Consider the following 12,881-nt stretch of genomic DNA (forward strand, 5'->3'; position numbering starts at 1 on the left):
TGATATTACACATTGAATGAAAGGATTAAAGACCGGATCAGTCTCCTTTACAGCTCACAGAAATTTAAAGCAACAGCCAATATATATGTTCAGAATTATAACTTTATATATAGGCTTATCTAACACTGTTCAACTTAACATCCCAACAAAAGCCTATTCTTAAGTGTCCATATGTTCCTATTGTAACTCTTTTCCCTGATTTTGGACATTGCTTTCCTTCTTTATTTCATATTTTGATATTTTATAACACTTGGCTTCTGAAGTAGCTAAAGAAAATAATCAGAAAAAATAAGAAAAGCCCCCTAAAATTACTATTTGGGATAAAAATCTCAGACAAAAGCATTAGTAATGTGAATGATAGAATCTAAACAGCCATAATGTTCTGTATATGTTAAAAGAATCTCTCTAAAAAGGAAGATAAACAGACAAGCATGTGGCCATTAATTTTTCCTGTTAACTTGTGGCCCTCAATAATGTTTCCTCATCCAGGTATTAGAGAAGATAAAAACTGTTACATAAAAATTGTATTTAAAAAAATAAGGAAAGGAGGAAAATACAAGAAGAGAGTGGCAACAATGACTGATAAAAAAGTTAGGAAATCTATCAAAGCAACCCAGTCACTACAACATACATTTAAAATGAGGCAACAGGATAATATGATTCCATTCATTCAGTTTAAACAAATATAGAGTAAATCCCTGCAATAAAAATGTAACCCTCCTCTCCATTCCCATTCTGCCCCAGTGACAGGAGTATGAAGAGAGATCTCAGAATTAGATATTTAGCAAATATCCAATAAAAGATACCTGTTAAAAATATTAAAATGTGTATTTCTTTCATCTTTCTATTCTAAATGTGTATGAGTGAATCTTTTTAAAAATTTGTTGCTACAGATTACTGAATTCATTCACTGGGATTTTCTATTAAGTAGTCACTGTTTTATAGGAAAGAGAACTGGACTAAGTATTAAAAGATCTGACACTTCCCAGTTGTGTGACTTTAGGCAAATCAAGCAATCTTGTGGAGCCTGTTCCTCAATTACAAAATAGGTATTGTGTTTGCCCTGATTATCTAACAGAGACAATGGAAGTGAAAGTCTTCTTAAACTGTAAAGAGCTATGACAGTGGATTAGGGAAGCTAAGGAATAGATGCCAGGCCTGGAGTTCAATTCCAGCCTCAGATACTTACTAGCTGTGTGACCCTAAGCAAGTCACTTAACCTTGTTTGCCTCCGTTTCCTCATTTGTAAAATGAGATAGAGAAGGAACTGGTAAACCACTCCAGTGTCTTTGCCAAGAAAATCCCAAATGGGGTCATGAAGAATTGGACACAACTAAACAATAACAATTTATTATTATTGTTATTTTCTATAACTATGTTGAGAGGCTAGTAAATAAATGCTAGTAAACATAGTAAATGATGTGCACTGTAGGTTAGCAATGAAAATACCATTTGCACATACTGAATATATACTTTGAGGGCCTCAGTAAAGTCTTATCACTGTATTGGTATTCAAAGAACCCAAGTTCTAATCCTAGTTTTTCCTTGAGCAATGGTTTGGACAATGTTACTTCAGATCTCTGGATCTCAGTTTTCCTTATCTGTAAATGTATGGATTGGACCAAATTATCTTTCCTTTCCAGTCCTAAATCATATGATTATGCATCACAAAGTATAGGATTCTTATATCACATACTTTTAAGTTTACAAAGCACTTTCCTCAAAGACCTCTAAGACACATTGTGCAAGCATTATTATACTCATTCTACAAATGAGGGAACTGAGGCTCAGAAAGGTTACATGATTTTTCCAATAACTTATTACTAGTAACCCATGATCTGGTATTTAATGCAGGTCTTCTGACTCTTAAGAAGTATACTTATATCACTACACCATACTCATTCTCCTCACAAGTCAGGTGTCATTACAAGGTATTCTCCCAAAACTTAATTTTCTGGAATCATAGGCAATGAGGATATCATTTATTAACCTCTTCTGTCTGCTAAAAAAAAAAATACCTCTCCATAAAATGCATTACCATTTTTCCTTTGGTAAACAACAAGAGGCTTACATATAAGCCTATTCAGACAGTCCCTCTGGCATTTAGTTCACTGTAGACTATATTCACTTCTATATACCTGGGTGAAGAGCTATATACCCACAGAGGGTTGTGAAAATTTCACTTAATTAAATTGTGATAAGAGTTTTAGATAAAAGCTTCAAATTTAAGAACAACGTTGGAATCAAGTGCCTACCTAAGTTCTCCTAAAGATGGGGTGAGGAGAGCCCTAGCCAAAGACAGAGCATGCCTCCATTCTTTTTCACCTCTCCGAAGCATTTGGATGCCATTCTCAATCTTCTTGACCTTTCTGCAGCAGTTTGACATTTCCAATTGTTCCCTCCTCTGGTTATGCTCTCCTCTCTTGGCTTCCATAACATTTCACTCAGTTTTTCTCTTACCTCTCCAACCACTCCTTCCTTCTCCTTTGTTGGATCTTCATCTTTCTCCTGCCCCTTAACTCCTGAGTGTCTCCTGAAGGTTCTATTCTTCTCTTCTCTTTTCCTACATCATCTCTCTTGGCAATTTCATCTCCTCTACCATAGCATCAATTATAACTTCTATGCAGATGATTCAAATCAATACCTCCACCCCTAAACCCTCCCTAGAGCATTAATACCATATCCCAACTGCTTAGTGGTTATATTGCCTGTACCTAAAACGCCTGTCCAAAACCGAACCTATCTTGCCCCTCCCCCCAAAAAAACTGTCCTTAACATTTCTATTTCTGTTGATGACACCATCATCCCCCCTGTCATCCAGGCTTCTAATATGACTCACATTTGTTAACTTTCCCTTCAGTTGTCAATTCTTATCAACTTTACCTTCAATTCAGCAAGCACTATCAAAAGTCAATTCCAAGTGCAAGGCACTGTGCTAGACCCTATAGATAAATGATAAAGATGAAATAGTTCCTGCCCTCAACGAGTTCGTTTCTATTGGGTGATACAACAGGCATACAGATAAGCAGATACAAAAAATATACAAAATAAATGCACAAAGTAACTTCAGAATTGAGAGAGGAAGATCAGAAAAAAATGTCCTGAAAGGGGTGGCACTTGATCTGATCCTTGAAGGAGGTTAGGGATTCTAAAAGGCAGAACTGAGGAACATGTACTTTCCATACACAAGAGGTAGCCTCTGCAACATCTATTGAATCCACTCCCTATTTTTTTCCACTGTCACCACATCATCTCAATTTTAGGCCTTCAATTGTTAACTAAGCTGTTGTACAACCCTTCTAACTAATTAGTCTTCCTGACTCTTAAGATATCCTCTCTTCACTCTACTCTTCAAACTACTGCAATTATTTTTATTAAAACAGTGCTATAATAACATCACTCTTCAAAAACCTCTTGAGTACCTTCCCAAAACCTAACAGACTATTCCTCATTCCTTCATTCTTGCATTGCCCTCTTCCACCTTCATGCCCTTGCATGTGGCCCAACTTTGGATGATAAATAAATACAATATATACTTCTTAAAAACTCAAATTATACATAAAAGATTTAAGGTCATATAAAATCCTCTTTTTCTCTCCTTTGTATATGTAAATGTTCACGTCTATGTTTGCTAAATTCATAATAACTTTTTAAAAAGAAAAACTTTTTTAAGTAATCTCTTCCTCCTTAAATTTCTCATAGCATTTTGCCAGAGCTTTCCCTTACCCCCTCCCTCATTTCATATTTATTGCTGTATGTGTACTTCCACATCTAATTAGATTCAACTCAACATTTATCAAGAACCTATGTGATTAAAAAATAAAATGGGGGAAAAAAAAGAACCTATGTAGGTGCTTAATAAACTTTTTAATTGAATTCTCACCTCTACCCCAGGAAGTGACCTGTTTCTCCTCAAATTTCTTGTAGCAATTTCCCCTCTTTCTGTACTTATTTCTGCGTGTGTTCCTCACCCATCACTACCCCCATTAAATTGTAAAGGCATTTAGCGCAAAAGCCTAGGTCTTCTTTACATTGGTTAGTTTATGCTCTTTGGCCTGAATTGAAAATTAGATGTTTAAAGGCACAAGTGTAGAGAAAAGCCCGGGGACAGGTGTGCCTAGCCAGAGGCCAGGTGAGGGAAACCAGCGAAGACAGCAAAGCCAAAGAACCAGTAGGAGGATAAGGAGGAGGAGTAACTGGGATGACAGAATCCACTCAGGGCTGCTAAAGTCCTGGGAAGTCGGAGCTTCAGGAAAAGAATGAGGGACAAACGGCAGACGAATTCTGTGCTCACACACGCACATACATGCTTGCACATGCTTACATACATAGATACATACACACTCTCATGCATGCAAACACAAGCCTCCAAGCCTGGACTTGGGACCACGGAGCCCACCCCATTCAACCTCCCGGCCAGGAAGGCGAGTCAGGGGAGCCAGAGGATACTGGGCCGGGCGGCTCGACCTCTACCTGCCCTGCTTGGCCTCCTGCGCCTGGCTGTCCTCAGTGATGACCTGAGCCCGCACGGGCCGGCGCTGCCGCAGCCCTTCTGCCTCATTCATGGCGCTGATACCGCTGTCTCCCGAAGCCCAGACAGAAGCGATCCGTGGTGGTTCCCACCTCAAGGAAGAGCAGTAACCTGCCAGTCCACGGCCCCGCCCTCGCCGGGACGGCCAGCTCCGCCCCGGCCCCGCCTCTTCACCTCCGTCCGGCCCGCCCTCGTCTCCCGGCGGACCTGGGCTCCGCCCCGACATCCCAATAGCCGCCACGGTTGGTTCGGCTACTGGCGCGGAAAGATGAGGTCCAACTGCCAAGGGCGGTCGCGTGCCGACGGGCGGTGGGAGATGACGTAAAAGGCGGGAACACGGCCACAACGCCCTCATTCGGTTTAGTCCTTGCCCCCCAGCTCTCTAGACTTCTCCCAGTGTTTCCTCAGGGCGAGGACTTGGGTCCCCCGCTCCGCGAGGGTGGATAGTAAAGGCCGGAGATGTAAGCGAGGCTGGCGGAGATGCAGAGCTAAGTCCGGGCTCAGCGTTCCCCTGTCGGTCCGAGGACCCCCGGCAGCTCCGGAGCTCGGCCTGAACGTGTTTAATCCCGTCCCCAAGCTGAGAGGGGCCATCGCGCCGTTAACCGGAGAGGGAAGGGAAAGGAAAGATGAGGAAACGCTGTTGGATGGAGCCGCTGGGGCTTTTTTAGTATCGGGGATTTAGAGTCGGAAGGGATCGTGCAGAAATGGAGTCCGGCCCCCTCGTTTTACCGAGGAGGAACCTCAGCCCAGGGACATTGCTGCTGCCTCCTGGTCGTCTTACCGGTAGAAGGAGTAGACTTTCGAGGCCCAGAGAACTTGTTACTTGCCCTAAGGCTGGATTTGAACCCAAGTCCTCTGACCTCACCTCAACTCCGGTACTTTTTCCTCCTGCAACATTGTTGTTTTGGAGATGGGGCAACAAAGTAGGTTTACTATGAGGAACATCCTATCAGTCAACAAACATTTTCTTAAGCACTAAATTTGGGCCAGGCACTGTGCTAAGCTCTGGGAATACAAAGAAAGGCAAAAAATAAATAAATGAGGTTTATGCCCTCAAGGAGCTCGGGTTCTAATGGAAGAGACAGCACGAGATAAAGGTTTTGTAGAGGGAAGGCAATCTCAAGTGGAAGGCTGGAGCAGTTGGGGAGGGAGAGGGGAGTGACCAGGAAAGGCCTCTTTCAAAAGATGGAATTTGAACTGAGTCTGGAGGGAAGCCAGTAAAGACGTGGACTACGAAGGCGAAGTGTTGAGTAAGGGCAAAAAGGTGGAGTTGCCAGATTGTAGAATTTGAGAGGGGAGTAAAGTAAAAAGACTGAAAGCTAGAAAAGACAAGGTTTTAAAAAGTCTTTAAATGCCCAGCAAATTACTGCAGTCGACAGTACTGAATTTGAAGGTAAAAATGTTTTCAAATCCCTGCCCTATCTCCTGCTATGTCTGTGACTCAGGGCAAGTTCCTTATCTCTAGGCCTCAGTTTTCTCATATGTTAGAGAGAGAAAGAATTAAGGTAGGGAGTGAAGGGTTGCATTAGAAGATGTCTGAGGTCTCTTCTAGCCCTATATTCTGTTTTTAGAGTTTGCATGTCTGTATTTTTTAGGTTTGCAAAATGTTTTTTCATCAGCTTGTTCATTTAAATGAACCATTATTCCCCATTTTACAGATGAGGAAGATGAGATTCTAATCTTAACCCTAAATGTGCACTTGGGCACTTGAACCCAGGTTTTGGAATTCCAAGTCCAGTGTTCCTTCTACTATATACTATGTTGCCTCTCCAGATAACAGAAATTGTGTTGGATGTCCAGCAGATTAATTATTCATCATGTTACTAAGCAAAAAGCTAAGCAAATAACTATGAATTAAAGCTTATCTTCTTGAAGTGGTAGCTCATTCAGAGAACTTTGTTCACATTCCTCAAAACAACTCCGAATTGAAAAGTGTAAGTCTTATCCCCATTTTACAGATGAGGAAACTGAACCTCAAGAGAGGCTAAGTAAATAACTCATATTTTTGGTATGTTTTAGATAGATCCATGATTTTGGAAAAAGTTGGACCAGATATATCTGTGAACTAGTTTTGATTATAAATGTCAAGTAATTAAACTTGGATCCCAGGTTTTCTGATACCAATGTGTTCTCTCCTACGCTGTGTACTGTGTCTGAATCTCTATAGTAGAATTTTCATAAAAGACTTTCAATATCCTTCAGCAAATAACTACAAGTGCATACTATTACTGAGACTACTTTGGAGTGAAAATACAAAGAAAATATAATGATGAATGTCAAGCATTATACTACTAGCTACATACTTTTGTTCTTATTTAGTTGAATATTCTTGTATTCAACTCAATTTGGGGTTTTCTTGGCAAAGATCCTGGAGTGGTTTTGCCATTTCCTTCTCCAGCTCATTTTACAGATGAGGAAACTGAGGCAAAAAAGGGTTAAGTGACTTGCCCAAGATCATACAACTGGTGTTTGGGGCCAGATTTGACCTCAGGAAGATGAGTCTGACTGACTCAAGACCTACTGCTCTATCCATTGTGTCACCTAGCTGCCCTAGCCACATAGTAGATAAACCCTAAGGATTTTTCTAAGTTACATAGAGGCTTAGTGCTTTTCACAATGCCTTACAACTATTAATATGAACCCAGGTCTTCTTACTGCAAACCCAGCATTATCATTTGCTGCCTCTGTTATTCTTTATTACTACACCAATTAGTTTGGCCATGTAACAAAAAGACAGGACTCAATGGAAAGACTGATGGGAAAGATTAAAGGAAAAAGGGACAGCAGAGGACAAGATAGATAATGTCATGGAAGCAATGAACCTGGGCTTGGACAAACTTTGGAAAATAGTGGAACAGAGAAGGACCTGGCATGCTAGATCACAGAGAGTTAGACATGATTGATCAATAACAACACATCAATAAGAAAATACAAATAGTAATCTAAATTAATAAATCCTAACCAAACTATATCCTAGAATTGATATAATTGGATCTTTTGGCTTTCTTTGTATAATTACCTTTAAAACTACTAGGTGGTGCTAGTATTACATATAAACAATGTCAAATGACAACAACAGAACTGAAGAATTTATCTACTTCAGCAAGGCTAGCCCACATATGATTCAGGCCTATAACTGTTTCAGTGAGTATATATTTGGGGAAATGTAAGTCAGCCTTGCCAATACATTCATAAAGAATTTGGTCTATTCAATACATCTGATACCCATGATCCAAGGCAATAATAATAAAAGTAGCATAGAATGCTTTGCTTTTAAGTATTTCTTTGGCAGATTGAGTCCCTTAGATTCTAACACAAGACCTTAAATCCTTTGGAGAAAATATAGTGAATAAATGGTAAAATGTTTATTAAGCACTTACTATGTGCCAAGCTATAATAGTAACTCATTTTTATGCAGTGCTTCATCTTTTATGAGGCACTTTTCTGGAACAACCTATTGAAGTAGCAGTACAAGTATTATCATCCCCATCTTAGAGATCCAGTTCAATTCAACAAGCATTTATTAAGCACTTACTTTGTGTCAAGCACTGTGCCAGGCCCAGAGCTTACTTTCTACTAGAAGGAAAAGCATATATACAAATAAGGAAATACAATATGAATATAATTTAAATGTGGTGGTAAATAGTGTAATAACTGTAGGAATAAAGGTCTCTTGTAGGAGATGGCACAACCCAAGTGAGACCTGAAGGTAGCTCGAGACCCAAAGAGGCAGGGGTGAATCCAGTCATGGAGAATGGGGTGGTGGAGAGGAAAACCCAGCTGTGCAAAGATTCATGTAAGAGATAGAATGATCTGTATCGGGAATAGCAAACAGACTGGTTTAATTGAAAAAAAAAAAAGATTATATAAGAGATTAAATTCAATGGAAGATAGATTGCATTATTTTCCAGTAAACATCTCAGTAAATTCCAGTGGCTCTTTATCATTTCCAGGATCAAATATCAGTCTTTCCAATCTTAGACTTTACTCCCTTTCTCCCCACACTGTGATCCAGTGACACTGGCCTCCTTGCTGTTTCTCACATAAGACATTCCATCTCCAGATTCTAGACATTATCACTGACTGCCCCCATACCTGGAATCCTTTCCTTCCTCATCTTCACTACCCAACTTCCCTCTGCCTACCTTCTAATCCTAACTAAAAACTCACATTCTACAAGAAGCCTGGCAGAGCAGGGAGAGGAGGGGAGTTATAAATGACTAAATGCCAAACAGGATTTTATGTTTGATCCTGGAGGTGATAGCGAGCTACTAGAGTTTAATCAAGTAGTTTATTGAGTGGCATGGTCAGACTTAATGCTTTAGAAAGATCACTGACAATTGAGTGGAGGATGGACTGGAGTAGGGAGATATTTGTAGCAGAGAAACCCATCAGTAGGCTATTGAAAATAGTCCATTCAAGGGGTGGCCAGGTGGCTCAGCGAGTAAGAGCACTGGCTCCAGTGTAGGGATGACCTGGATCAAATCCGGCCTCTGATACTCAGCACCACACCCAGAAATAACTGGCCGTGTAACCTTGAGCAAGTTACTTAACCCCTATTGCTTATAAAAAAAAAAAAAAGAAAATAGTCCATTCAGGTATGAGACGATAAGGGTCTGTACCAGGATAGTTGGTGGCAGTGTCAAAAGAGAAGGGGTATCTGTGAGTGTTGCTTTGGCAACAGACTGATTAGGGGGAGGGGGAAGGGTGTAAAAGAGACTAAGAGTCAAGGATAATACCTGGGTCTGGGGTCTGGGTGACTGTAAGGATGGTAGGGTCATCAGCAGTTAAAAGGAAGTATAGAAGGGTTTGGGGAAAAAAACAACTAAGTTTTGGGCATGTTGAGCTTAAAATGTCTACAACATGCAGTTGAGATTTGAGATGAGGTCAACAGAGAGGATAGTGCTGGATAAATAAATTTTAGAATCATCCCCATGGAGATGATAATTGAATCCAGGGGAGTTAATGATCTCATCATTTCATCAGGTAAAATATAAAGAGAGAAGAAAAGAGGACCCAGGACAGAGCCCTGTGGAATACCTATGGTTAGTAGGCATGACTTAGATAAAAATCCAGCAAAGAACACTTACGAATGAGTGGTCATATAGGTAAGAGAAGAAATAGGAGAGAGTACAATCCCAAAAACCTCGAGAGAATAGAGTATCCAGGTGAAGGGGTGTTCAGTAGTGTCAAAGGTTACAGATAGGACATGTTAGTAACTTTGGAGAGAACAGTTCCTGTTGAGAGTGAAAAGGAAAATGGAGGCATCGATTGTAGACAACCTTCTCAAGGAGTTTAGCCACAAAAGGGAAGAGAGATCGAGGATGATAACTAGTGGGACATTGTCTTATTAGTAGGTTATACAGAAGCAGCGAATAGAAAGAGTGGAGATACTAAAAGCAGCTCTCTGTTAGAGATGAAATGAAATGGGATCACTTGTGCATACCAAGGGTTTACTTTGGCAAGGAGAAAGGGGTGAAAAGGGAGCAAATGGAGGGAGGCATCTAAATGATATCAGATAAACTGGAGGGGAGGGGAGTGAGCTCAGGCAAATGACCAAAGTTTATTCAGGATAATACGAAGCAAGGTTCTCAGCTGATAGGCTGGAAGAGGGGACCCCCAAGAGACGTGAGGAGAGATGAAAAAATCTCTTTTTTTGGTGTGTGAGATAGTGAGTTCATTAGGGAAGTGACAAAGGATTGCTGGGAGGCAGTAAGGACTTAACTGAGGTTATGTAATAGGAATTTTAGAGGACCCAGTCTTTTACAACACACTTTTTTTTTCTCATACCTACACTATCAGGAGAATAGTGTGAGTGTTGTTATTCCTTCCTTATAGATAAAGTAACAGGTTCAGAGGTTGTCATGTCCATTGTCACATAGTTAATAGTCTTTAGCTGGAAATATTCAGATATCCCAACTTGTAAGTGCAGACTGAAACAACTGAGCAATACAATATTTTACACCACACCATGCAGACTCTTCACAATTATCCTTCCTGGGGAATCTTCATCCCAAATTAGATTAAGCAATTTGAAGTGCCTTTTACTATTCCAGGTGGTTACTTAATCTGAGTGTACCAAGGAATAAAATACAACTATTGAGCACTGATAGGAAACTGAATAGTGAATAGAGATTTGGCCAGGGAGTCAGGAAGACTTGGATTCAAATTCTATCTCTAGTATGCTGGCTGTGACTGAGAAGTCACTTAATTTCTTAATTGCAGTGCCCAGAGCAACTCTCTAAAAATTATTGAATAGCCCAGTTAAGCTTTGATAGAGGGAGTTCCCTCACCATGATTTCCCCAAGACAATACAATCACAGTCCAGGCCAAAAACAAAAACACACCACAAAACAAATCGATTTAATATCATTAGACTTCTCATATGTCCTGATATTTTTAAATGACTTTGTTACTTCTGGAGGTAAGATAATAAATTTGATGGTTTAAGCCTTAAGAATTGGAAGCTAGGTGTCACAGTAGATGGAATATTGGAGTCAGGGAGATTACTCTTTGTGAACTGAAATCTGGCCTCAGACATTTGCTAGCTCTGTGAACCTGGGCAAGTCACTTAACCCTATTTGCCTCAGTTCCTCAATCTGTACAATTATCTGGAGAGGAAATGGCAAACCACTCCAATATCTTTGCCAAGAAAACCCTTAATGGGGTCACAAAGAGTTGGACACGACTAAAAAACTATTGAACAAGAACAACAAAAAGCCTTAAAAATAGCAAATCCACAAATACTAGAGGTCTGATTTATTTGTAATACTCCAAGCGAAACAGCACTCTAGCCCCTTTTTTTTGGAGAGCTTTAGTTTCATTCCACTCTTAAACAGATGAAAACCAATCTGGAAGGGCCACCCTTTAGGCAAGAGAATCACTTCATTTATTTTTGTCTTCTCTCCTACTCAGCTCCCCACCCCCACATCCAAGCCCTCTACCAGACAGTTCTAGGAAATCAGCCACACCAAAGAGAACCGAAGAGCCTAACTTACCCAGGAGGACCCTTACCATTCCCAGATTGTCCAGTAGAACCACAATTCACACATATGTAACTATTGACCTTGGGTTTTTTTTTAATTAGTTTGAAAATGGCAGCAAGGTTAAAAATCCCTTTTGCCATTTTAAGTTCAAATACGAAATCAATGTCAAAATATTCAAACAATTTCTGCTTAGAGATCCCTAGAGTAAATATAATGTATTCCTAAAGGGTAGTTGACATAAGGGCCAAATACTTTTTTATGCTGAGTACTTAAGCTACCTGTACAAATAGGAACTAGAAAAGGGCAATCTTCAAACAAGTTTCAAATTGAAGTGTTAAGGAGAAAGTTTGAAATAGCCAGGAGAGCTGTACAAAAAATAAGATCCCAATAAATCATTAGTCAATGGAATGAAATTCTGTGTAATATGAGTATCAAGGTCACATTTCAGAATCCTGCTTTTATTGCTGTGAATCTGAAATTTTAAAATCTTCATACTACAAGTTTTTAAATACTTTATTTCTTAAATGAAAATACACCATGCTATTGAATCTCCAGGGTTGAATTAAGCAGCCATCACAATTCTCTAACGAAGGGGGAGGGTGGTAACTATGAAAGACATCACATGTCAGAAATAATTGGATTAAATTTAATGAAATAGAGGGTACTTGTACCCAGAACTAATGACTACTTTTATCATCTGAGTGTATTATATGTAATTATAAGCTTAAATTTAAAATTCTTGATTAGAAGTAATCATATGTTCCTCACTTAGTTCATATCTTAAGGAAGCCCCCTATGTATCCATGGTATACCTCTCACTCATAGTAAACAAAGACCTCCTTATGTAAAATCAGTGGATGCTTGGACTCAATACATGGATAGGTGCAGGTGTGCAGCTCTAAAGGTATTAGCCCACAGGGTTTATGCTAAGGAATGAAGAGGTAATGATGAATACCTAATCAAAGTATTTTAGACATCTCTGAAACAAAGGAGGAATTATTCAGGTATTCGAATAGAATTAGTGTCCTTTGAAATCTAAGCAGATATGTCCTGAGTGAACCACTTAAAATAAACATGATCTCCTGAGCACTTGACAATTCTTTCCTAATTTTGTCATCCTGTTGCATAATACAGTATGGTGCTGTTTTAGAAATAATGTGCCTCCTAGTGGACAAATGTATAATTGAGATGAGACTAAATTACATGAAAAAGTCGATTGCTTCATCTTGTTTCTGATACCACATCCTCAGTTCCCTTGGAAATTATAAAGGAATTTTTCCATGTTTTGTAAAAAAAAAAATTTCAAGCTTACCCCATCATGAATCAATTTGTTGTCCAAGGACCAGACTCACTAAATTTAAAGG

General features: G+C 39.6%; 1 protein-coding gene across 1 annotated transcript in view; it reads right to left on the reverse strand.

Annotated features, from left to right (window-relative positions):
- The window catches only part of APMAP (adipocyte plasma membrane associated protein), a 37,848-nt gene extending 33,161 nt beyond the window's left edge, over positions 1 to 4,687 (reverse strand). Inside the window, exon 1 of the mRNA XM_069075539.1 lies at positions 4,474 to 4,687. Coding sequence (XP_068931640.1) covers positions 4,474 to 4,565 — 92 coding nt within the window. The 5' untranslated portion in view covers positions 4,566 to 4,687. The remainder of the gene's footprint in view (positions 1 to 4,473) is intronic.
- Positions 4,688 to 12,881: the final 8,194 nt, after the last annotated feature.

Source organism: Petaurus breviceps, unplaced genomic scaffold, assembly GCF_028583685.1.
Source record: "Petaurus breviceps papuanus isolate PSGF00001 unplaced genomic scaffold, PetGlider_PUasm1.0 90919, whole genome shotgun sequence".
NCBI lineage: Eukaryota > Metazoa > Chordata > Mammalia > Diprotodontia > Petauridae > Petaurus > Petaurus breviceps.